Genomic DNA, 26848 nt, shown 5'->3' with positions numbered 1-26848 from the left:
TTATATAGAAACTGTGTGAAGGGGGGCGGATTGCGGCCGTGGGGTGGCCAGGCGGGGAAAATGGTGCGTGGGGGCGGTGGCCGGCCCCGGGCGGTCGCGTGGGGGGGCGGTCGCGCGGGGGCGAGGGCCATCATCGCCGCTTGCGGCTTTAATTATTATTTTTTTTCCCCCCCTGGGATCGCAATTTTCACCCCCTGAACGTCAACGAAAAGTCTCACATGGGGGTATCAAATCGACCGGCTTGGCAAAAAATTCAAGAAAATATGCATCACGAAAATGACCCACACACACTGGCTCGACAGCGCCACCTAGAAAATTCAAAATTTTAAAATGAATTGGGAGCCGACACGCATTTTTCGCCCTAGCTTGACGAAATTCACACCAGTGATAGAGCTCATGGAGACAAGCAAAAAAGCCAATCATAGTGCGGCCCTAGGACGGACAGGAAGTCGGCTATATTGAATCGAAAATTCGCCAAATTTTTCGCAGCGTGTTTTCAAACCGCTACTAGTCTCAGGTTTTTGGTCCAAATGAGCTCAGTTTTCACATGCCACATCCAGACACATGGGTTTTCAAAAGTTATCCACGTTTTCTCCAAATTCCACACGGTTCGCCCGTACGCCGCCACCGAAATATGCCTTCGTTTCCTGTTTTTTCGATGTCCTCTCACGACCACAGGCATTGCCCTACAGAGCTCACATTCACATCACATATGTGTGATTGGGGCATGAGTGGAATGCAATATTAATTTTAATCAAAATGAACACTATAGCGCCCCCTACCATAGGGGTGAAACGCAAACATTATCGGATTCCTACGAAATTCGGGAAATAAATTGGGGGCATGACGTGGACCAAAAAATAATATTACGGGCATAGGTCATTTTTCACACTTGGCCACCAGGGGCGCAAAGACTCCAAAAAAAATCATTTAAAAATTCCTGACACGCACATGCATTGGTCAACACAGCTCAAATTCACATCACACGTGTGATGTGAGGGTATTAATAAAATGGATTATTAATTGTAATAAAAATGAACACTATAGCGCCCCCTACCATAGGGGTGAAACGCCAACATTATTGGATTCCTACGAAATTCGGGGAATAAATCAGTGGCATCACAAGAAACAAAAAATTACATTATGGCCATGACTCATTTTCCACGGTTGGCCACCAGGGGCGCAAATACTAAAAAAAAAAATCATAAAAAAATGTCTGACACGCACATGCATTGGTCTACACAGCTCAAATTCACATCACACGTGTGATGTGAGGGTATCAATAAAATGGATTATTAATTGTAATAAAAATGAACACTATAGCGCCCCCTACCATAGGGGTGAAACACCAACATTATCGGATTCCTACGAAATTCGGGGAATAAATCAATGGCATCAGAAGAAACAAAAAATTACATTATGGCCATGAGTCATTTTCCACGGTTGGCCACCAGGGGCGCAAAGACTCAAAAAAAAATCATTTAAAAATGTCTGACACGCACATACATTGGTTCTAGACAGCTCAAATTCATCATCACACAGTGTGATATGAGGGTATTAACTAGAATGCACTTATTAATTAGTATGTAAATGAACACTATAGCGCCCCCTACAGTATTGGTAAAATACACAACTTTGTCCGATTGGCATGAAACTTGGGGAGATAATTGGGGGCATTAAAAGGGTCAAAAAAGTCCATTACACCATACCTGTATTATGTACAGTGCTTGCCGGTGCAAAGCCACAGACCCCTCTCATATAGAGTCAGGGCCACACAGCTCAGGGACCACACTGCATATTAACATTGTTCTTCGTTTTTCCGCCAAAACAATCGCATTTTTCACCCCTTGAACATTCACGAAAAGTCTCACATGGGGGTATAGGATCGACCGGCTCTGCGAAAAAATTTCATAAAATATGGTGTCGGCAAAATGTCCCATGCCCCCTGACTCGACAGGCGCCACATAAAATTTCACCCCTATGGGAGAGGAGCCTGGTTTATTTTGGAAAACACACACAAAAATCAGAACAGTGATAGAGGATGGGGGGACAAGCATAAATATGAATTGAAGCACTGCTCTATGACAGACAGGAAGTCGGCCATTTTGGATAAAAAATTTGCCGCTTCATTCGCAGCGTGTTTTCAAAACGCTACTAGTCTCAGGTTTTTGGTCCAAATGAGCTCAGATTTCACATGCCGCATCCAGACACATGGGTTTTCAAAAGTTAACCACGTTTTCTCCAAATTCCACACGGTTCGCCCATACGCCGCCATCGAAATACGTCTTCATTTCCTGTTTTTTCAATGTCCTCTCACGACCACAGGCATTGCCCTACAGAGCTCACATTCACATCACATATGCGAGATTGGGGCATGAATGGAATGCAATATTAATTTTAATCAAAATGAACACTATAGCGCCCCCTACCATAGGGGTGAAACGAAAACATTATCGGATTCCTACGAAATTCGGGGAATAAATTGGGGGCATGACGTGGACCAAAAAATAATATTACGGGCATAGGTCATTTTTCACACTTGGCCACCAGGGGCGCAAAGACTCCAAATAAAATCATTTAAAAATGTCTGACACGCACATGCATTGGTCTACACAGCTCAAATTCACATCACACGTGTGATATGAGGGTATTAATAAAATGGATTATTAATTGTAATAAAAATGAACACTATAGCGCCCCCTATCATAGGGGTGAAACGCCAATATTATCGGATTCCTACGAAATTCGGGGAATAAATCAGTGGCATCAGAAGAAACAAAAAATTACATTATGGCCATGAGTCATTTTCCACACTTGGCCACCAGGGGCGCAAAGACTCCAAATAAAAATCATTTAAAAATGTCTGACACGCACATGCATTGGTCTACACAGCTCAAATTCACATCACACGTGTGATATGAGGGTATTAACAGAATGCACTATTAATTAGTATCTAAATGAACACTATAGCGCCCCCTACAGTATTGGTAAAATACACAACTTTGTCCGATTGGTATGAAACTTGGGGAGATAATTGGGGGCATTAAAAGGGTCAAAAAAGTCCATTACACCATACCTGTATTATGTACATGCTTGCCGGTGCAAAGCCACAGACCCCTCTCATATAGAGTCAGGGCCACACAGCTCAGGGCCACACTGCATATTAACATTGTTCTTCGTTTTTCCGCCAAAACAATCGCATTTTTCACCCCTTGAACATTCACGAAAAGTCTCACATGGGGGTATAGAATCGACCGGCTCTGCGAAAAATTTCATAAAATATGTGTCGCCAAATTGTCCCATGCCCCCTGACTCGACGGCGCCACCTAAAATTTCACCCCTATGGGAGAGGAGCCTGGTTTATTTTGGAAAACACACACAAAAATCAGAACAGTGATAGAGAATGGGGGGACAAGCATAAATATGAATTGAAGCACTGCTCTATGACAGACAGGAAGTCGGCCATTTTGGATCAAAAATTCGCCGCTTCATTCGCAGCGTGTTTTCAAAACGCTACTAGTCTCAGGTTTTTGGTCCAAATGAGCTCAGATTTCACATGCCACATCCAGACACATGGATTTTCAGAAGTTATCCACGTTTTCTCCGAATTCCACACGGTTCGCCCGTACGCTGCCACCGAAATACGCCTTCATTTCCTGTTTTTTCGATGTCCTCTCACGACCACAGGCATTGCCCTACAGAGCTCACATTCACATCACATATGCGAGATTGGGGCATGAATGGAATGCAATATTAATTTTAATCAAAATGAACACTATAGCGCCCCCTACTTTAGGGGTGAAACCCCAACATTATCGGATTCCTTCGAAATTCAGGGAATAAATCAGTGGCATCAGAAGAAACAAAAAATTACATTATGGCCATGGGTTATTTTCCACTGTTGGCCACCAGGGGCGCAATGAATTGAAAAGAAATTGGCACTTGGCACTTTGACTTGCATGTCTATGAATTATATCTACTCCTAGGTTTTTCATCCGAATTACATCAAACTCCACATACAGCATGTACACATGTCGATTGTCAATAATCATCCACGTTTTGGGGATATTCTTTATGCTTCATGAGTAGGATGCCCTCAAAATATGACTTCATCATTGGATTTAAATTCCTACACGACTTTTCCTTAAGTGCAAATGAAACCTATCTAGTCCTAGGTTTTTCATCCAAATTACCTCAAACTCCACATACAGCATGTACACATGATTATTGTCAATAATCATCCACATTTTGGGGATATTCTTTATGGTTTATGCACAGCACACTGTCAAAATATGACTGCTTTCCAGCATATTTGATTCCCTCTCACAGACACATGGATCAGACTAAAAAGCTCAAATTGTAATCACTGATGAGGATTAAAACTGTGAATAGAGAACCATTATAAACATGTGGCCAGTGACCTCCATAGCGCCCCCTACTGTACAGGTAAAAAACTCCACTTTGTCCGATTGGCATGAAAGTTGGTGAGATAATTGTGGACCTCAAAAGAGGCAAAAAAGTCCATTACACCATACCTGTATTGTGCACGAGGTTGCCGGTTCAACGCCGTGGACCTCCATTATAATGTGTGGGTCACACATATTTATATAGAAACTTGTGAGAAGGGGGCGGATTGCGGCCGTGGGGTGGCCAGGCGGGGAAAATGGTGCGTGGGGGCGGTGGCCGGCCCCGGGCGGTCGCATGGGGGGGGCGGTCGCGCGGGGGGCGGTCGCGCGGGGGGCGGTCGCGCGGGGGGCGGTCGCGCGGGGGGCGGTCGCGCGGGGGGCGGTCGCGCGGGGGGCGGTCGCGCGGGGGGCGAGGGCCATCATCGCCGCTTGCGGCTTTAATTATTTTTTTTTCCCCCCCTGGGATCGCAATTTTCACCCCCTGAACGTCAACGAAAAGTCTCACATGGGGGTATCAAATCGACCGGCTTGGCAAAAAATTCAAGAAAATATGCATCACGAAAATGACCCACACACACTGGCTCGACAGCGCCACCTAGAAAATTCAAAATTTTAAAATGAATTGGGAGCCGACACGCATTTTTCGCCCTAGCTCGACGAAATTCACATCAGTGATAGAGCTCATGGAGACAAGCAAAAAAGCCAATCATAGTGCGGCCCTAGGACGGACAGGAAGTCGGCTATATTGAATCGAAAATTCGCCAAATTTTTCGCAGCGTGTTTTCAAAACGCTACTAGTCTCAGGTTTTTGGTCCAAATGAGCTCAGATTTCACATGCCACATCCAGACACATGGGTTTTCAGAAGTTATCCACGTTTTCTCCAAATTCCACACGGTTCGCCCATACGCCGCCACCGAAATATGCCTTCGTTTCCTGTTTTTTCGATGTCCTCTCACGACCACAGGCATTGCCCTACAGAGCTCACATTCACATCACATATGTGTGATTGTGGCATGAGTGGAATGCAATATTAATTTTAATCAAAATGAACACTATAGCGCCCCCTACCATAGGGGTGAAACGCAAACATTATCGGATTCCTACGAAATTCGGGAAATAAATTGGGGGCATGACGTGGACCAAAAAATAATATTACGGGCATAGGTCATTTTTCACACTTGGCCACCAGGGGCGCAAAGACTCCAAAAAAAATCATTTAAAAATGTCTGACACGCACATGCATTGGTCTACACAGCTCAAATTCACATCACACGTGTGATATGAGGGTATTAATAAAATGGATTATTAATTGTAATAAAAATGAACACTATAGCGCCCCCTACCATAGGGGTGAAACGCCAACATTATTGGATTCCTACGAAATTCGGGGAATAAATCAGTGGCATCACAAGAAACAAAAAATTACATTATGGCCATGACTCATTTTCCACGGTTGGCCACCAGGGGCGCAAATACTAAAAAAAAAATCATAAAAAAATTTCTGACACGCACATGCATTGGTCTACACAGCTCAAATTCACATCACACGTGTGATATGAGGGTATTAATAAAATGCATTATTAATTGTAATAAAAATGAACACTATAGCGCCCCCTACCATAGGGGTGAAACGCCAACATTATCGGATTCCTACGAAATTCGGGGAATAAATCAATGGCATCAGAAGAAACAAAAAATTACATTATGGCCATGAGTCATTTTCCACGGTTGGCCACCAGGGGCGCAAATACTAAAAAAAAAATCATTAAAAAATTTCTTACACGCACATACATGGTTCTAGACAGCTGAAATTCTCATCACACATGTGATATCAGGGTATTAATAGAATGCACTATTAATTGTTATGTAAATGAACACTATAGCGCCCCCTACAGTATTGGGAAAATACACAACTTTGTCCGATTGGCATGAAACTTGGGGAGATAATTGTGAGCATTAAAAGGGTCAAAAAAGTCCATTACACCATACCTGTATTATGTACACGGTTGCCGGTGCAAAGCCACAGACCCCTCTCATATAGAGTCAGGGCCACACAGCCCAGGACCACACTGCATATTAACATTGTTCTTCGTTTTTCCGCCAAAACAATCGCATTTTTCACCCCCTGAACATTCACGAAAAGTCTCACATGGGGGTATAGAATCGACCGGCTCTGCGAAAAATTTCATAAAATTGGTGTCGGCAAAATGTCCCATGCCCCCTGACTCGACGGCGCCACCTAAAATTTCACCCCTATGGGAGAGGAGTCTAGTTTATTTTGGAAAACACATACAAAAATCAGAACAGTGATAGAGAATGGGGGGACAAGCATAAATATGAATTGAAGCACTGCTCTATGACAGACAGGAAATCGGCCATTTTGGATCAAAAATTCGCCGCTTCATTCGCAGCGTGTTTTCAAAACGCTACTAGTCTCAGGTTTTTGGTCCAAATGAGCTCAGATTTCACATGCCACATCCAGACACATGGGTTTTCAGAAGTTATCCACGTTTTCTCCAAATTCCACACGGTTCGCCCGTACGCCGCCACCGAAATACGCCTTCGTTTCCTGTTTTTTCGATGTCCTCTCACGACCACAGGCATTGCCCTACAGAGCTCACATTCACATCACATATGCGAGATTGGGGCATGAATGGAATGCAATATTAATTTTAATCAAAATGAACACTATAGCGCCCCCTACCATAGGGGTGAATCGCCAACATTATCGGATTCCTTTGAAATTCGGGGAATAAATCGGTGGCATCAGAAGAAACAAAAAATTACATTATGGCCATGAGTCATTTTCCACGTTTGGCCACCAGGGGCGCGAATACTCAAAAAAAAAAAACATTAAAAAATTTCTTACACGCACATACGTGGTTCTAGACAGCTGAAATTCTCATCACAAATGTGATATCAGGGTATTAATAGAATGCACTATTAATTGTTATCTAAATGAACACTATAGCGCCCTCTACAGTATTGGTAAAATACTCAACTTTGTCCGATTGGCATGAAACTTGGAGAGATAATTGTGGGCATTAAAAGGGGCAAAAAAGTCAATTACACCATACCTGTATTATGTACGCGGTTGCCGGTTCAACGCCTTGCACAGCCATTGTAATGTGTTAGTCACACATATTTATATAGAAACTGTGTGAAGGGGGGCGGATTGCGGCCGTGGGGTGGCCGGGCGGGGAAAATGGTGCGTGGGGGCAGTGGCTGGCATCGGGCGGTCGCAATGGGGGGCGGTCGCGCGGGGGGCGGTCGCACGGGGGGCGGTCGCACGGGGGGCGGTCGCACGGGGGGCGGTCGCACGGGGGGCGAGGGCCATCATCGCCGCTTGCGGCTTTAATTGGAACTTATTTTTCCATTTCCCCAAAACTCTGAAAAATCACTTAGGCTGTGACGCTAACCATTAGTTTTGGCTAGTATGGCTTTGGTTTGGTCTCATAATACTACAGTTAGATCTCAAATGTCCCTCGTATCGTCCCAGTATTACCTTGGCGTAACGGATCTGCAGCGCTCCGGTGTCCAGCTGTCGGATCCTGGAGTCATGGGTGGAGACCAGCGCTCTGTCCTTCCTCCAGAGGATGGTGGGAGCGGGGCTTCCTGAGGCCTGGCAGCTCAGCACCACCGTCCCGTCCACTGCCACCGTCTGATTGGTCGGGCCCTGTCGGATCACAGGAGGTGGGCGGTCTGACACCACTGGAGAAGAAAGACACAGGGATTATGGGATGTGAATGAAATGTTATGCATTTAAAAAGCCTTTTAGTTTTGTTGCACAGAATCTTACAGCTAGCTGTTAGCAGGGTTTGAAAAGGGCCCAGCAGAGATCGCTAGATTACTCAAACATGCTATGTTATAACATAGCACTCTTAAAAATATCAATTTTGCATAATACTCCCTCTTTAAGATACAGTATGTAACTTTCTGGAGGTGATTCAATGAAAATTAAAAGTTAAAACCATATATATATATATATATATATATATATATATATATATATATATATATATATATATATATATAGATAGATAGATAGATAGATAGATAGATAGATAGATAGATAGATAGATAGATAGATACATTTTATGCTATACAAATAAGAGCCAATAAGGTTCGTGGAGATCCAAGCCGCCTAATAGTAAGTCTATGTTTTTCAGTGCTATAAATACAACCCAAAGAAGAAAAAAAACAAACATGGCTTTATTTTCATCTCTTTGGACATTTGGCTACACAGTTACATAGTGTGGTTCAGCCTTGTTTAGTTCTGGTTTAGCACTAATTCAGGCCTGGTTTAGTCCTGGACACAGATATACCTCAGGCCAATCCCCCCACACATTTTTCCCACAATGCACCAAACAACATTGGAAAATATGCAGACGAGTAACAAGGCGACTGGAGCGTGCTAGCCACAGTCACCCAATAAAGTCTGAGTGGAAGCATGCAACAGTGCAGTTCTCATGGGATGGGTTAAGGTTAAGCTAAATTAAAGGACTAAACCAGGACAGAAACCAAGACTAAGCCAGGACTAAACCAGGACTAAACTAGGAATGAGATATTGTAGACATTTTTTCTTGAGTTATATAAATCTTCTGGCTTCACTGTCCGGTATACTGCAAAAACATGTCAGTTCCGACGACATGTTTTGAAAATTGTATCCGACACTTAATTTTTCCATTTCAAACTCTATGTAATTCTACAAACGCTGTTGAGCAGTACAGGTCAAAACAGTAACAGTGGAGAGTGGAGATAGTCAAAACAGCTTACTTAAATCAGGTCTATCGCTTATTTTCAAGACCCCATTTTCCTATCTATCCCACACCCACTGTGATGTACGCACTTCCTTCTCCAGTTTTATTTTCTTAGTCAGTGATCCTTAGTTATTTTGGAACAAATGAAAAAAATGGGCTGCTCACTTGTGTGATGTCAGAGATTATAACTATAGAGCACACACAAGCACATTAGGGCTGATTTAAAGATGCACTCCGGAACATTTCTGACAGAGAATCCACCACCTGCTTATCTCCATGGACATCTTATTCCAGTGTTCCACAGTATGCTATTAAACTCATCAACTCATCATTAAACTCTCTTTCTCTCTCTCTCCCTCTCCCTCCCTCTCTAACTCCTTGCTCTTTCTCTCCTCCCTCTTCTCCTTCCTCTCTTTTCTCTCCCCCCTCTCTCCTCACCCCCTCCCTTCTCTCTCTATCTCTTCCTCCCCCTTCTCTCTCCTCCACTCACTCTCCCTCTCTCTCCTCCCTCTTTTCTCTCCTTTCATTGTTATCACTATCCATCGCTCCGCTGGTAGCCATTTCTGTCTACGTCGAAGATTTGCTCATGACCTCCGCTCCTTTACGACCAATCACAAGCCGACTTCACTTTGTAGAGGAAACACAAGGCGCTTTATGTAAGAGCGCAGATGTCAAGAGTCACCACAAATAAAAACGCCAAAGGTTACAGAAGCACAAACACTCGGAAAAACACAGCAACTGTTGATTTATGAAAAGGCATTAAACCTTTTTAACTCATTTTTACTGTTTTAAAAATGAAGTTATTCCAAAGTTCCTCACTTACCTTATGCTGTTTGAGCATCCTAATTATTCACCATAATGAGTTTAGAAGCATTTTTCACAACTCTCAGTGACCAGAATGGAGTTTGGACGTTATGCTGATGCTAACAACTAACATGCAAACACGTTACTTCCTGGTTCACTGAGGATAAAAAGGCTTTATTGAAATTATTACTACATGTAGACAGCACACAGCACTGTCATTTTGACCAGGAGAGCAGCTTTTACAAACTATCTGCATTGGGTCAAAACTCATTTGCCCTTAGGGGTTCCAACAAACTGGATACAGCGCCTTTAACACCATTGTAGAATGGTTTATCAACTGACAGAGGGATGCTATATATATATATATATATATATATATATATATATATATATATATATACACACACACACACTCACACTTCCTGGCCGCCACCTGGATTTAACTTCTTTAAAGTCCTCTGTCTGTTTCTAAGCAGTGAGTTTTAAGTGGTTTGATGTAGCCTACCATCAGTGACCTCCAGAAGAGCTTTGGTGATGACGCTGCCAGCGATGTTGAGGGCCTGGCAACTGTAGAAGCCCACGTCGGAGTGCTCGGCGTCGGTGATGGTCAGGTCTCCGCTCTGGGACACGGAAAAGCGACTGGAAGGCTGAGGAGGCTGGTACGAGAACAGCAGGTTCTGGAAAACATGTCAGGACATGTTAAGAATAGGGGACTAGAATGGACCAGGGAGAGGGACAAACATCACTTTTGTTGTCTTGCAGGCAACAAAAGTGATATGTTTTGGGTTTTTTCCTCATTAAAGTTTTGATTGATGACTTTGAAAATATAGCATCCTTTGACTTTAGACTTAAACTGGTCATCATTTTTGTCTCTCTAAGAAAGGCCATTGACCGATAAATGAATTGAATTTTATATTTTTGAATTGAATATTTTTAACTGAATATTTCAGTTCATTACAATACAATACAATTCAATACAATTTGGCCAGGCGGCTATTTCAGTCATGACTCTGGGGATGTTTTCTACTGTAGCCATCTGAATACATGCTGCTGTTCCCTGACCTGTGAACTGTGTACACTGTGATGACGTGGCGTGCTTTACCTGGCTGCCCTCTCTCTGCCAGAAGATGGCGGGCTGGGGGTTCCCTGTGGCTTCGCACTGGAAGGTGACGGTCCGGCCCACGCCCACCACCTGGTTCCGGGGGCGCACCACAAATGCCGGGGGCACTGAGGGACAACCACATACAAGTTACATACACACTTTTTATTTGTTTAAATCACTGTATTAATGTTTGATATGTTTTGCTGTTTGCTCTTATTTTAAGCCAAAATGCAGTTAAAGAAACACTATGGAAGATTTTGAACATTTATAAACATAACTCTCTGTGTCCCCAGATAAGAGGTAAACGTCTTCATATCAGCTATAGGTTTTACTGCTGATCACAATGGTAACGCTGATTTATTCTTAATTACACAAACACTCGACATGTTGTTTATGATATATTTTGGTGTTTTGGGTCAAGACAATTATCCAAGCAGAAAGCAGAATGAGCCTCACATGAGTCTCTCATTTGAGTTGCCAGTTTCAATGCTGAAATTCAGTTGGTTTAAACCTAAAATGCCTCTCTCTGATATGAACAGTCACTCCCTAAAGCACCTGCAGCCAATCATGAATCTGTGCTAGTGCAGCCTCTGCAGCTCAGTGAGTGAATTCTAGAGGTTCTTTCACATGAGACCTGCCCATATACTGAGAATGAGACACACTTGTATGTACAGGCTCAGATGGGATTGTAAACCTTTAACAGCACAGGCTACATACAGTTCCTTTATTGTCCCAAATACCACAGTCTCCACTGGCATATTATTGCATTAATGAGAAACTTTCTGATAAAGTTGTAAAAGTGAAATCATGCAATGTAATAAATAATGTTGTTCAAACTACTCAAAATAACAGTGTTGACATTTTGTTGTATCTGTATAGTGTAATTTGCCTCACAGACGGGGCAGATGGATGCGCCTATGCCCTGGACCTAGACTTTGCTCAGTATTGTATTTGCATGTAGTTTCAGCTTTAGTTTTGGTTGTGGTATTCAAAGCATGAGGTTGGAGACTTGATCCTGCTTGCTGCTCCTGGTTTGCATGGGCCGGTGTATGGGATATTTTTTTGTGAGAGGAATAAACTGGAGGTACAGGTACACACAGATACTAGTATTGTACAAAGAACTCACTGAACATGCTCATTCAGGACTGTACATACCTACTCTAACAAAGATCTCACTGGTGTTGTCATGACAACCTAAAATAATGCTAAATTAACTGACAAAAGATTAGGTTGGTAAAAAGTCAATAGTTGGTAAAGAGGGACCAATCCATCCTGTCCTGTATATTTATTCTTTACACTTCAAATCTGTGGAGAGGCGAGCAGTAAGAATATTTGATGATTTTGATGAAATTATAAAGTGAAACTAAGATATGTTTTGCCTTAACTCCTACAGCTGTCAAACTGACTGTTATATCAACTTCAATGCAATTGTTTAATTCATTTTATGGCAGTTGGTTCTCAGAACTCCATTGGTCAGAACGACTGCTGTTGGAGTAGTAGTTTCTGGAAATTCTGTCCAAACCATTGTTAATGCCATACTATGTAACATTTCAGGCAAAGCATTGCCAATGGAAACAAGAAAAACATGAATTAATTCAAATTTAACAAATAAAAATGTCTTTGTTGCATTGATATGTTTTATTCAGTTTGCTTCCACACGTCTGAAGTCATAACGTGAACTTTTCTCTCATTTCAAGAGGCACATTTTAATTTGACTTTCTCTATCGTTCAATCACACAGAATGCACCAAAGCAATCTGGCCTGTCTGTGTGCGCTCAGACATCATCCATCGGCCCCTGGCTCAGAGTGGCCCCTGGCTCCTGAACAGTGGCCCCCGAATATTACAATGAGATGAGGCTGTGTTACCTTGGAGCAATCCTTGGCATATATATGTATTTTTTTTTTTACCGTTTGGATCCGTTGCCGTGACAACAGACATATGATTGGTGGGTGGTGATGGGAGGAGAAGGATGCCCCTGTCAGTGCGGTGAACAGGTGACGGGTGATATGTTGAACTTACCAGACACGACTGAAAAAAGGAACAGAAAAACAAGACAATAAAGCCAAGATGAATAATAAATCATAAACATGGGAATAAGGAATAACAAAATATAGGAACAATGCAAATGTCAGATGTGGAGGGTGGTGTAATGGTGGAGGCATGTGAGGCAGGGACACACAGTAGAACAGGTATATTTTATATTGTGTTTTTTTTTTTTTTTTTTTTTTTTTTTGTATTGAGGCATTGGGCAAAGTGATAAAGGAAGCAATACTAGCAGTTAAAGAAGACATTGTGCTCGTGTCTGTTCTATAGTTATAATCTATGACACCCATGGATCAAAGATTACTCAAACACACACAAATCACTCCAAAAACAATGAGAAGGAAACAACTATAACATGGTTAACAGCTCTGAAAAGTCCATTTTGCAAAACAGGTCTGACTTAATAGATTTCATATCAGGAACTTTGTCAAGAGTAGCTAACTGGATCATTAGCATAGCACTGTGTTTTAGGATGGCATTAATAATGCTCAAATGAAACACATACTTTAGGTGCAAACAACTAGCCTATAAAGTCCAAATCCTTGCCCCTCGTTCATGCTCATCTTTTAGCAGTTTAGCTATCTCACTTTCTTTTTGTAAGCTTATTTGATTCTGCGTCTGATGCCCTCTGCTGGCAACTGTCAGAACCACTTAATTAAAAAAAAAAAAAAAAAAGAAAGAAAAAAATAGCAGCATTGCAATAGTGAAGACCACAGTGGACATAAATATTCAAACATGCATGCTTGATAACAAATCTACTCGTTTTGATAATAGCGTTGCCTAATCTGAATATAGCCTACAATACAGCCTACATTACACCATGGTAACCTTATAAAAGTCAATAGAGCATAACACGTCCTCCAAATGTCAACCGCCCAAGAAGACACGCCCCCTGTATGTGTGTGTGTGTAGATCAATAACTTAGAGGGATTTAAAGGGCACATTCTATGCAAAATTTACTTGAGATTTTACCCTTAAAAGTTCCATTATAAAAAAAAGAAGAAAAAAAAAATGCCAGGAGCTGTATTATGGTTCAGTTACTCTTTCATTAAACCTGTTTACAAGGTTGCCTTCTTGTCTTTTTCTTTATTTTTACATCATAGAAAATAAATGTGTATGTCTCCTGTCCATAAACCATCACTTGACCTGTTCTGAGCATTTCTGTGGTCAACGTCTGTTCACTACAAACATACGCTAACAAGACATACATGATGCTAAACAGATACTAAAGTTTTTTTTCCCCAAGATTTATACCTATGACTGCCAGCAGAGGGAGTAGTAAACCAAATCTAATAGCTGTGAATAAGGGACCTTGCTTTTAAAGGTGCATTATGTAACTTTTTTGGGTATCAATCTGCCACCTGGTTATCTCCATGAAGATATTATTTTGTTGCCTTGGTCAAGCAACTGATAGATGGTTAGATCTGTGCAATAAAAACTGTAAATGGTAAAAAGGTGAAGTGCCAGATAAAATATTATACTGTGGAACATTTCATGTAAAGCAATGAAATCTCCATGGAGACAAACAGGTGGAGAAACTCCATCAGAGATGTTACAGAGAGCACCTTTAAAGTGTGTTAAAGGTCTTATTATATGTAAAATTGACTCTTGTGAGCTCTAAGTCATGTCATAATGCTGTTACATCCTCAAAAACATACCTGGAATTGTGTTTGTTTCATTCACACATGTTTGAGTAACACTTTACTATTAGTGTCTACATCTCCAAAGTTCAAAATGCACTGTTCCACCTTGTGATGTCATGAAGCGGTAGTTTTCATGTTAACAGCTCCCTTTACCTTTAGTTCAGTATAGATGGTCAATTCTAGGGCTGAAATTATCCAAATGATTCTGGTGAAGGTGTATGGAGTTCAAAAAACAGTGGGATACTTCCTGTATTATCACATGACATCACAAGGTGGAATAGAGTGTTTTCTATGTGAGAGAAGCCTAAGGGGTTTGTGTTAAGCATGTGTGAATGAAACAAAACACAACTCCAGGTATGTTTGTGATGAGGAAACAACATTAGAACAGAGATCAGAAAGTAGTGTAATATGGGCTCTTTAAAGTTCCTAAACATGAAATACAAAATAAATAAAGTATTGTATGTCCAATTTAGTACATTCAAAATAACCATAACCAGCAGCAGGAAAAAAGGCTACAGCTAACATCATGCTAACACTTTTTCCTTAGCTGCCATCACTACCAGAATTTTTTTCAGCAAGTTGAGATTTCATTTTTAAATTACTCAATTCCATAACCCACACTTGAGCGACATAGCATCATACATCTTGTCTTACACAGACGTCAGCAGACCTAGCTTTAGCATTAGCCTGTTGACAAGCCTGCCTTTCATTCGCGTCTGCTGGCTCTAGTCCTAATGCTGTTACATGGAACATTAGCAACACTGCCTGAGGGATGGCTCACAACATCCCACTGCACATAAATCAAATGCAAAGCAATGCAGAACATGCTCCATACATGGTGGAAAATGTATTCATGTCTGGCAACGTCTTTCATGATATTTATGCCTATCATTTGTCATAAGCAGGGAATATAGTCAGTGTGCATAAAGAGACTTTAGCTGTTTAAGCGGTTGGTCAGTTTCCACATATCTTGGAGCTACTGGATTGGATTGGTTCTGGTTTGATGCTGGTTTGGGCTTGATATAGACTTGGTTTGGTCCTGGTTTAGTTCAGGTCTTGTCCAGGTTTAGCTCCGGAGTTAGTCTCACCTAAGTCCTAAATTGAATTGCTAGATCTTTAAATACTTTACAGGTTAAATTAATCTGGATTCCATCGGGGTACATCAGAACTAGTTTATTCCCAACAATCCTACCTTTCTCTTTTTGTTTTATCTTGATTTAGTTCAGTGCCTAATCCCTTCGTCTGGAATCAATCCTAGTCCCTGGTTTAGACTAGGAATGCACCAATCTGATGCTGATATTGGATATCCACGTTGATACTGAAAAAAATAAGCTGGATCAGATATTGGCTTTCAAATATCGGTTCACTTGATATTCTGATTGGGCCTAGAAAATTATAGAATAAGACTATTTATAGCTCAGTCAGCCCACAAAGTCAAATGTTTGAACTTTTATTTAGACCTCAGATTAGCTGCTGTATTTTGTATTTTGGAAAGTTTCTCTAAAATCGAGGACATTTTATAAGTAGGACATTGCAAACAAATAATCAACTTAATCAACAGGATTTCTGAGCCATGACAGCACTCCCATTGTACAATGAACACTGTTAACACTGAACATGTGTCATTCAACCATACCTATGTGCAATACTCAAGTCACTTTAAGGAGATGTTATATTAGAGTCTATTTTAAGTATATTTTTAAGTCTATTTTTTTTTATTATTTTAAGCTATTTATCTATTATTGTTTTTATTATTTTTATTACATGTACCACTTTCCTTCTGTTTTTTAACTGTGCAGTGCAATACTGGAATTTCATCACTGTGGGACTAAAAAAGACATATCTTATCTTATCTTCATTAGATGTTCTATCACCTGAGGTTATGCCATCTGAGGTCCTGTCACCTGAAGTCCTGTTATCTCAGGTCCTGTCGTCTGAGGTCCTGTTGCCTAAGGTCATGTTGTCTGAGCTCCGGTCCTATCATCTGAGGTCCTGTCGTCTGAGGTCCTGTTGCCTCTGGTCCTGTCATCTGAGGTCCTGTCATCTAAGGTCCTGTCATTTGAGCTCTGGCCCTGTCATGTGAGCTCCGGTCCTGTCGTCTGAGCTCTGGTCCTGTCATTTGAGGTCCAGCCCTGTCGTCCGAGCTCCGGACCTGTCATGTGAGCTCTGATTCTGTCGTCTGAATGTTTGGGACAAGTTTACAACATTTCCAGTTTAGTGGTGTTTGAATGTTCTGGATGCAGAACTCTTCTTTGGATCCAAGATTTCTGTCAAACTTCACTCAAATGTACAAGCAGACTTATTCAAACAGCTCATTTCATAAAACAGAACTAATACAAATTTTAAACACTGAAAATAAAAATGTTGCTCCAGTCTTATACAATACAAGTCTTGTACTCTTCTTACTCTCCCTCCTCTTCTGTATCTCCTATTCTCTCATCTCTTTCCATCTCTTGATCCACATCTCTCCCCTTCCTCCTCTCCATTTTCTGCCTCTACTTTCGCTCATCCTCTCCTTTCTTTTTACACTTTTAAATTTCTTTCACCCCCTCCTCGCCTCTCTCTGCCCTCTTTTTATCTGTGCCTCTCACCCTATATTTCCTTTGCCTGGGATCCAGAACAAACACTTCTTCAGTACTACAAAGATGTGAGTCTGGTCAGCAATGAATCTTCTCGAGTTCAGATGGGCGCGATTGACAGGGGATTAGCCAATCAGGGACACACATGGCCTGTCTGTATCAAAACAAATCACAGGTTGAAAACATCAAGAGAGACGCACTAAACTCTGTTCATCTGAGGTGAGAGAAATGTGGTTTTGTTTGTAAATGATGGATACCAATGAGCTTCTTCATTTCACATGCGTCACTGAAATAAAAAAATCTGATTGGACGATCATGTTTGGTCCTGGTTTGAGACGCGAAGGTGAGCGTGGGGAAATATCATTCTCTCTCTCGCTCTCTCTATTCCCTCTCCTCTCTTCCTCTTACACTCCCCTCTCTCATTTTTCACAGTCTTCCTCCTCACCCTCTCAGCCCCTCTCTTTCTTTCTTTCTTTCTTTCTTTCTATCTCTCTGTTTCTCTCCTTTCCTTTCCTCCACCCTCCTTCTTTTTTACTTTTATCTCTCTCTTTCCCTCTCTCCTCTTCTAGTCCGTTTGTCTCTCTCCTCTCCTCCTCCTGCTCTCTCACTCTTTCTTTCTCTCCTCTTCTCCTCCCTTTCATTCTCTCCTCTGCTCTTCTCCTGCCTTTCTCTTTCTCCTTTCCTCTTCCTTCTCTCCTCTCCTCCTCTGTTTATCTCTCGTTCTTCTCTCTTTCAATCTTTCTCCCCCCCTCTGCCTTTCTCTGTCTCATTCATTCCCTTTCTCTCCTCTCCTCCCGCCTTTCTCTCTCTCTTTCATTCTCTTTCTCTCCTCTCGTCTCCTCTCCTCTTTCTCTCTCATATCTGGTTTTACCCACTCTAACCTCAGTATAAAACCCTGGTCCACATAACATTGGTCCAAACATGTCCTTCCTCTGCATTGTCTTTGGTCTTGTCTCTACCGTACTATTACCCGACCCAGCCCTCCGCTTCTCCTCACCCTCGCGCCCGCAGCCCTAAGTAGCAGCATATCCTTTCCTGCGTGGGACAGTGGACCGCTCGTCTCTAATTAGCCGACTGCACAGAGACCACAGCGTGTACAGGACGTCTCGAATTGGAATAGGACCAGGAATCTTCACAGTGAATGGGAACGCTTTTGTGGAATTTGGGGTTTTTGGTCACAGTTCAGACTATTTAATTTTCACTCAAAATGGCATTGTTTTTATGTAAAACCATGATGAGAACATTATAGAACTTGGTATCTTTTGTGTGTTCTGGCACTTCCCATACTGTACATTCTCCACTTTTTAAACTAAATTTAAACTCCATTACTTTAATAATGACAAAACTGTTTTCATTTTATATTGGGATTGTTGTGTCCATTAGTTAAAAGTAGTAGTAGTAATAGTAATCATCTGTAGTAATAGTAAAGGTAGAAGTACTAGTCATTGTAGCAATCATAGACTATATATATAAATGGGAATAGCTAAACTGCTAGCCACCACATTCCAAATAGGAAATAATATAGGGACGCTCCTCTGGTTCCATCGGCTTCACTGAAAAACTGTGGCCCCTCTCTCTGTACCTGCTGTTGTCAGACTCGTCATTCTGGTCTTAAAATGTTTATATTAACCCACTCTACATGATCCTGGTGTTTTTATTTCACTATTTTGTCCCTAATTTGGGATACGTAATAACTGACAATCAGACGCCTTCTTTCCCCGAGATCACTCCCGATAGTGTTACCAACAGGTTTGATTGACAGCGTTGCTAAGTGTCCACTCCCTGCTAGAGGGCACCGGCGGCGCAGGTGGGAAGAGGCATTACCTTCAACAGTCTCTCTCCGGATTAACTCTTTGGTTGCTTTGATACTCGTGGTCGGAATTCCAAATATGGAACTCTGCTCCAAATTGGCCCCTATAACTCTGGCCTTACTGAGCTTCATTTGACTGGAGCCGAACACTAACAGTCCACTTCTTTATACAGTCTATGGTAGCAATAGCAGTAGTAGTAGTAGTAGTAGTAATGATTTAGCAGCAGAGGTAGCAGCAGCACTAGCACAAATAGCAGAAGAAGTAATAGTTGCAGCAGCAGCAGTAGTAGTGGTAGTAGCATCAGTAATAGTAGTAGTAGTAGTAGTAGTAGTAGTAGTAGTAGTAGTAGTAGTAGTAGTAGTAGTAGTAGTAGTAGTAGTATTCTACTTTCTCTTTGTGCACTGATTGCCTTGAATACAAATTATGTTCCACATTTGTGCTTTTTATGGTTCTGTGAGACCTTCAAACTAAAGTCATTTGACAGAAATTGTATAGATTTATTTCTCTTAGTTTCACATTTTTAGCACAGTATTATTCTGCCTGTTTTCCAATATGCTTAAGTCCTATTTTATGCATGCATTCTTTTACCTCCTGTCATCTCAATCTACAACACAATCCATCCACGTCTGAGCGTGTTAGTCATCTAAGCGGGCCTGTGAGAAGGTTACACCCAGGGAGGAGGTGGGCTGGGGTCAGCCTGTTCCCTGGGCCCCTTGTGTGTGTGGATCGTCTGAAGCCCTGGGAAGAGTATTGAACCAGGGTCGTTGGTGCTCACTTTCATTACAAGAGCTTTCATCAGACAGAAAAAAAAAAAGTGATAGGAGGAGGAGTATTGGCAGGCTATTGGCAGGAGAGGTGGGCAGTATAACACTGAAGGAAGACACTGAGGGTTAGGGATCTAAATAGAGAGAGGCATTTTGGTTGAAATTACTAAATGCTGATAACGGTAATGACGTCTTTTTGTATATATTTTTCTTTGTCTACTCATGTTTTTGCCATATCAACATTAATTAAAGGAACTGTATGTAGCCTGCAACTTTACTGTTAAAAAGGTACTACGCTCAAATCTGAGCCTATGTCCAGAGCCTTCACCTGCAGATAGAGACACATACAAGTGTGTCTCATTTTCAGTATATGAAGCATATGAAAGAACCTCCAGAATTCACTCACTGAGCTGCAGAGGCTGCACTAGCACTGATTCATGACTGGCTGCAGGTGCTGGGGTTTAGATAGTGACCATTTGTATCAGAGAGAGTCCTTTTAGGTTTCAACCAACTGAATTTCAGCATTGAAACTGGCAGCCCAAATGAGAGACTCATGTGAGACTCATTCTGCTTTCTGATTGGATAATCGTCTTGTACCAGAACACCAAATTATAACATAAATCATGTCCAATGTTTTTGTATTTAATAATAATACATCAGCATTACAATTGTTAACAGTAAAAGTTATATTTGGTTTGAACATGTTTACCTCATATCTGGGGACACAGTTAGCTCATGTTTATGACATTTAAAATAAAGACATTACATACAGTTCCTTTAATAATAGTCACTATAACACACAGAGTTATAGTGAAATAACTATATAAATACTGAAAATACGTACTCACCTAATATACACCTTGGTCATGTTTTTTCAATGATACAATGAAAATGAATGTAAAAGTATTCTAAGTATTCAGAATAAAGTACTCTGACTGGAGGATGTAACAGTATGTTATAAAATACATTTTTATCAGATTTTTTTAATTCACTAGACTGAGATAAAGGTTTGAGACAAAAACAATCAAAAGAAACTGAGAACCTATTTTACACTCTCAAATACCCCCTGCAGCAGAGGGGGTGGTGCAGTGGGATTGCCCTGTCTTTTCCCATCTGCAGTTAAAATGACTGCAGAAGTGACGCTAATATGGCTGGGCTGACCACAGAGAGACCCCCCTCTGTCACACACACACATATGTATATACATACATACAGCCAAGCACACCCACACACAGTACCATGAGCCCCTCCCCACCTATCCCAGCCGTTCTGCACCAGTGCTAAACTGACAATACAACAAGCACAGCAGGTGCACAAATATTTTACCAAAGAATGTAGCTGCAGTTTTTTTTAAGGTTTAATTTATGATTTTGAAATGAACAGAAAAAAAAATAGATTCAGAATATGTCTGGGCTTTTCTAATAAGACATCTGCAGAAGACCTGAGCCGGGGCTGAATGTCCCCAAATATTGAGGACAGATCTATAGAGACATGCCACTGGTCCAGGGCAGAGGAGATATTGATTGACATAAGGATTTTAAGTTAGGTGAAATCAAAAAAACAATTGGCTAATTGAGAGAGAATAGTGGAAAGTGACAAGCCAATACTGTATTTTGAATCACTTTGGATAGCAGTGGACAGCAACATATGAATGGATTCAGCGGTTTACTCACTGTCACTCCCTTATAGCAATCAACAGCATCTAAAAGTGGTAAATATTCACATTTATATACCTCTTTTCTACATTCAAGGCAAAGCGCTTTACATTAAGACACGGAGGTGAGGCAGGAAAAGTGTATTGTCCAAGAACACAACAACAATATTCATCTGTGGGAGCTGGAATCGCATCGCCAACCTGTGGGTCAATGGATCAGACCGCTCTACCATCATGTCCATGTTGGAAGTAAAATCTGAACCACCAACCTTCAGGTCAGAGGATGAGTGCTCTATCAACTGTGATACTGTCTTTTGCTTTGATTATACTACAGTAGAAACTTTATGACAGACATATTCAGGACTATAATAATAAATTAAAACTGCAAGCAGTGATAAAGGCCCTCGCCACCCCTTGCGACCGCGGGGTACACGCCACCGCGGAGATCCTGCCTTTCGTTCCTGCTTACATCGCTCCTCCCCCCAAAATCAGCAAATGAGTAATACTACTCCATTCATTCCAATGAGACCATTTATGACATTGTCACGCCTGAACGGTTGGAAATAGAGGTATGGCTTCATTGTCTTTTTTGTTCAGTTTGACAAGCCAAATGTCCATGCTTAATTTTAGATGTTTATGTCAAAGTAATTTTTTTGGTCCAATTCAAAATTTCAAGGGGGCGCTGTGGAGCAATATCATGTCTGACCGATGTAAATTGTATATGTATGTGTTCAGATCCACATTTTGAAAAAAATGTATATTAATGCCGGGAAATAGGACACTGCATGTGTGAGTTATGTGCAATTTAATACTTCAAAATTTTGCTTTTTTATTTGCAGGCTGGCAACACCCACATTTTATGATGTAGAAAAATCCAAGACAGTTCCCTATAATCCCACATGGGTCTAGTTCATTTTGACCAATTTGCAAGTTTTGCAACTTGTTTTGCCAATCTTGAATTTTAGGCCATAGTTTGATGAGTGTAGAGCATCTATTTAGTCTACAACAAAGTCCAGTACTCTGAACCCCATTCATTTCAATGACACATTGATTATGTTACCACGGTAACATAGTTGAAAATAGAGGTATGTTCTCATTGGCTTTTTTGTTCAGTATGATGAGAGGAATATGTGTACCAAATTTCAATGGTCTATGACAAAGTAATAATTTTTCATCCCAGTTATCCAAAATCCATGTATTTCAATAAGAAATGTCAGACGTTGCCATGGCAACACCTTTGAAAATAGAGGTATAGTGTCATTGACTTTTTTGTTCAGTATAGCAATTCAAAATGTTTATGTCAAAGTAATTTTTTTGGTCCAATTCAAAAGTTCAAGGGGGCGCTGTGGAGCAATTTATTGTCTGACCTGTGTAAATTGTATATCTATGTGTTCAGAACAACAGTTTGAATAAAAAAGTATATTCCTGCCGGGACATAGGACACTAACTGTGTGAGTTACACGCATTTAAATCCTTTAAAAAACGTCTTTTTTCTTTGCAGGCTGGCCACACCCACATTTTTTAACTTAGAAAATTCCAAAAGAGTTGCTTATAATCCCACATAGGTGTAGTTCATTTTGACCAATTTTCATGTTTCTCGAATGAAAATTCGAGGCGTAAAAAATTCAAATGTGAGAGGTAAAATTTTGGAAAAATTGGGTTCTGCCCACAATGGCCGACTTCCTGTAGGGTTTAGGGTGGGGTCATCATGTAATTTTTTACTTGTCTTGGTATGTTCTATGTTTATACCAAATTTCATTTGTCTACGATGAAAAAGGTCTCTCATTGCCGTAATGTATTTCAAATTTTGAGGTGGCGCTATTGAGTCAATTTGAAACATTAATTTTTTTGAACATCAAAATAACACATTTTTCGCCAACCTTGAATTTTGGGTGCAATAAAATTGACTTTTCGTTAATGTTCAGGGGGTCAAAAGTGGGTTCAATTCGGCCACCAAAATAATAATAATTAAAACTGCAAGCAGTGATAAAGGCCCTCGCCACCCCTTGCGACCACGGGGTACACGCCACCACGGAGATCCTGCCTTTCGTTCCCCATTACATCGCCCCTCCCCCCAAAATCAGCGACTGAGTAATACTACTCCATTCATTCAAATGAGAGCATTTATCACATTGTCACGCCTGCACGGTTGGAAATAGAGGTATGTCTTCTTTGGCTTTTTTGTTCAGTATGATGAGAGGAATATGTGTACCAAATTTCAATGGTCTATGACACAGTAATTATTTTTCATCCTTGTTGACCAAAACCCATGTATTTCAAAGAGAAATGTCAGATGTTGTCATGGCAACACCTTTCAAAATAGAGGTATGGTGTCATTGATTGTCATTGTGTAAATTGCATATCTATGCACTCAAAATAAGATTTTAAACAAAACGTATAATAATGCCGGAAAATAGGACACAGCATGTTCAAGTTACGGACAATTTAGAATTTCAAAAAACGTCTTTTTTCTTTGAAGGCTGGCCACACCCACATTTTATAACTTAAAAAAATTTAGGAGAGTAGCCTATAATCCCACATGTTTCTAATTTATTTTGACCAATTCGCAAGTTTCTTGAATGAATATCCAATGCGCAAAAAATTCAAATGTGTGAGGTAAAATTTTGAAAAAATGGGGTTCCGCCCACAATGGCCGACTTCCTGTAGGGTTTAGGGTGGGGTCATAATATAATTTTTTTCTTGTCTTGACATCTTCTATGTTTGTACCAAATTTCATTTGTCTACGATGAAAAAGGTCTCTCATTGTCGTAATGTATTTCAAATTTTGAGGTGGCGCTATTGAGTCATTTTGATACGTTAATTTTTTTCCACATGAAAATACAACTTGTTTTGCCAATCTTGAATTTTAGCCCATAGTTTGATGAGTGTAGAGCATCTATTTAGTCTACAACAAAGTCCAATACTCTGAACCCCATTCATTTCAATGACACGTTTATTATGTTACCACGGTAACATAGTTGAAAATAGAGGTATGTTCTTATTGACTTTTTTGTTCAGTATGTTAAGAGGAATATGTGTACCAAATTTCAATGGTCTATGACAAAGTAATAATTTTTCATCCCAGTTATCCAAAACCTATGTATTTCAATGAGAAATGTCAGACGTTGCCATGGCAACACCTTTGAAAATAGAGGTATGGTGTCATTGACTTTTTTGTTCAGTATAGCAATAGGGATGTCCATGCCAAATTTCAAATGTTTATGTCAAAGTAATTTTTTTGGTCCAATTCAAACGTTCAAGGGGGCGCTGTGGAGCAATTTATTGTCTGACCTGTGTAAATTGTATATCTATGTGTTCAGATCAACAGTTTGAATAAAAAAGTATATTCATGCCGGAACGTAGGACACTAACTGTGTGAGTTACATGCAATTTAAAATTTCAAAAAACATCTTTTTTCTTTGCAGGATGGCCACACCCACATTTTATAACTTAGAAAAAACTTTGGAACTTAAAACTTCCAAAAAAGTTGCTTATAATCCCACATGTGTGTAGTTCATTTTGGCCAATTTTCATGTTTCTCGAATGAAAATTCGAAGCGTAAAAAATTCAAATGTGAGAGGTAAAATTTCAGAAAAATTGGGTTCCGCCCACAATGGCCGACTTCCTGTAGGGTTTAGGGTGGGGTCATAATATAATTTTTTTCTTGTCTTGACATGTTCTATTTTTGTAACAAATTTAATTTGTCTACGATGAAAAATGTCTCTCATTGCCGCAATGTATTTGCGGTGGCGCTATTGAGTCATTTTGAAACATTAATTTTTTTGAACATCAAAATAATAAATTTTTCACCAAACTTGAATTTTGGGTTCAATAAAATTGACTTTTCGTTAACGTTCAGGGGGTCAAAAGTGACTTCAATCTGGCCACCAAAATAATAAAGAATAATAAAGAATAATTAAAACTGCAAGCAGTGATAAAGGCCCTCGCCACCCCTTGCGACCGCAGGGTACAGGCCACAGTGAAGATCCTGCCTTTCGTTCCCGCTTACATCGCCCCTCCCCCAAAATCAGCGTCTCAGTAATACTACTCAATTCATTCCAATTAGACCATTTATGACATTGTCACGCCTGCACGGTTGGAAATAGAGGTATGTCTTCATTGGCTTTTTTGTTCAGTATGATGAGAGGAATATGTGTTTGTACACATAATTTCTATGGTCTATGACACAGTAAATATTTTTCATCCTTGTAGACCAAAACCCATGTATTTCAATGAGAAATGTCAGACGTTGCCATGGCAACACCTTTCAAAATAGAGGTATGGTGTCTTTGACTTTTTTGTTCAGTATCGGAATAGGGATGTCCATGCCAAATTTCAAATGTTTGTGACAAAGTAATTTTTTTACGTGCCATTTAAAAATTTCAAGGGGGCGCTGTGGAGCAATGTAATAATGGATATGTGTAAATTGCATATCTATGCACTCAGATGAAGATTTTGAACAAAATGTATATTAATGCCGGAAAATAGGAAACTGCATATTTGAGCTACGGGACATTTAAAACTTCAAAAAGCGTCTTTTTTCTTTGCAGGCTGGCCACACCCACATTTTATAATTTAGAAAATTCCAAAAGAGTTCCCTATAATCCCACATGTGTCTAGTAAATTGTGACCATTTTGAAAGTTTCTTGAATGAAAATCCACGGCATAAAAAATCCAAATGTTAGAGTTAAATCTTTGAAAAAATGGGGTTCCGCCCACAATGGCCGACTTCCTGTAGGGTTTAGGGTGGGGTCATAATATACTTTTTTACTTGTCTTCACATGTTCTATGTTTGTACCAAATTTAATTTGTCTACGATGAAAAAGGTCTCTCATTGCCGTAATGTATTTCAAATTTTGAGGTGGCGCTATTGAGTCATTTTGATACGTTAATTTTTTTGAACATCAAAATACAAAATTTTTTGCCGATCTTGAATTTTAGGCAATAGTTTGATGAGTGTAGAGCATCTATTTAGTCTACAACAAAGTGCAGTACTCTGAACCCCATTCATTTCAATGACACATTTATTATGTTGCCACGGTAACATAGTTGCAGACAGAGGTATGTTGTCATTGGCTTTTTTGCTCAGTTTGCCAAGCCAAATGTCCATGCCAAATTTCAAATGTTTATGTCAAAGTAATTTTTTTGGTCCAATTCAAAAGTTCAAGGGGGCGCTGTGGAGCAATATAATGTCTGACCTATGCAAATTCTATATGTATGTGTTCAGATTCACATTTTGAAAAAAATGTATATTAATGCCGGGAAATAGGACACTGCATG

The 26848-nt window shown here is 40.4% G+C and overlaps 1 protein-coding gene across 2 annotated transcripts in view; it reads right to left on the bottom strand.

Annotated features, from left to right (window-relative positions):
• The window catches only part of robo1 (roundabout, axon guidance receptor, homolog 1 (Drosophila)), a 315801-nt gene that overhangs the window by 67885 nt on the left and 221068 nt on the right, over positions 1 to 26848 (bottom strand). For both annotated transcript variants that reach the window (XM_055226042.1, XM_055226043.1), the window contains exons 7-9: positions 11074 to 11198; positions 10477 to 10648; positions 7913 to 8118 (exon numbers count right to left, since the gene is read on the bottom strand). In XM_055226042.1, the coding sequence (XP_055082017.1) occupies positions 7913 to 8118; positions 10477 to 10648; positions 11074 to 11198 (503 nt within the window). The remainder of the gene's footprint in view (positions 1 to 7912; positions 8119 to 10476; positions 10649 to 11073; positions 11199 to 26848) is intronic.

This window comes from Periophthalmus magnuspinnatus, chromosome 13 (assembly GCF_009829125.3).
Source record: "Periophthalmus magnuspinnatus isolate fPerMag1 chromosome 13, fPerMag1.2.pri, whole genome shotgun sequence".
NCBI classification, from domain to species: Eukaryota; Metazoa; Chordata; class Actinopteri; order Gobiiformes; family Gobiidae; genus Periophthalmus; species Periophthalmus magnuspinnatus.
Note: the sequence above shows the minus strand (reverse complement) of the source record. Positions and strands in the feature narration are given on the sequence as shown.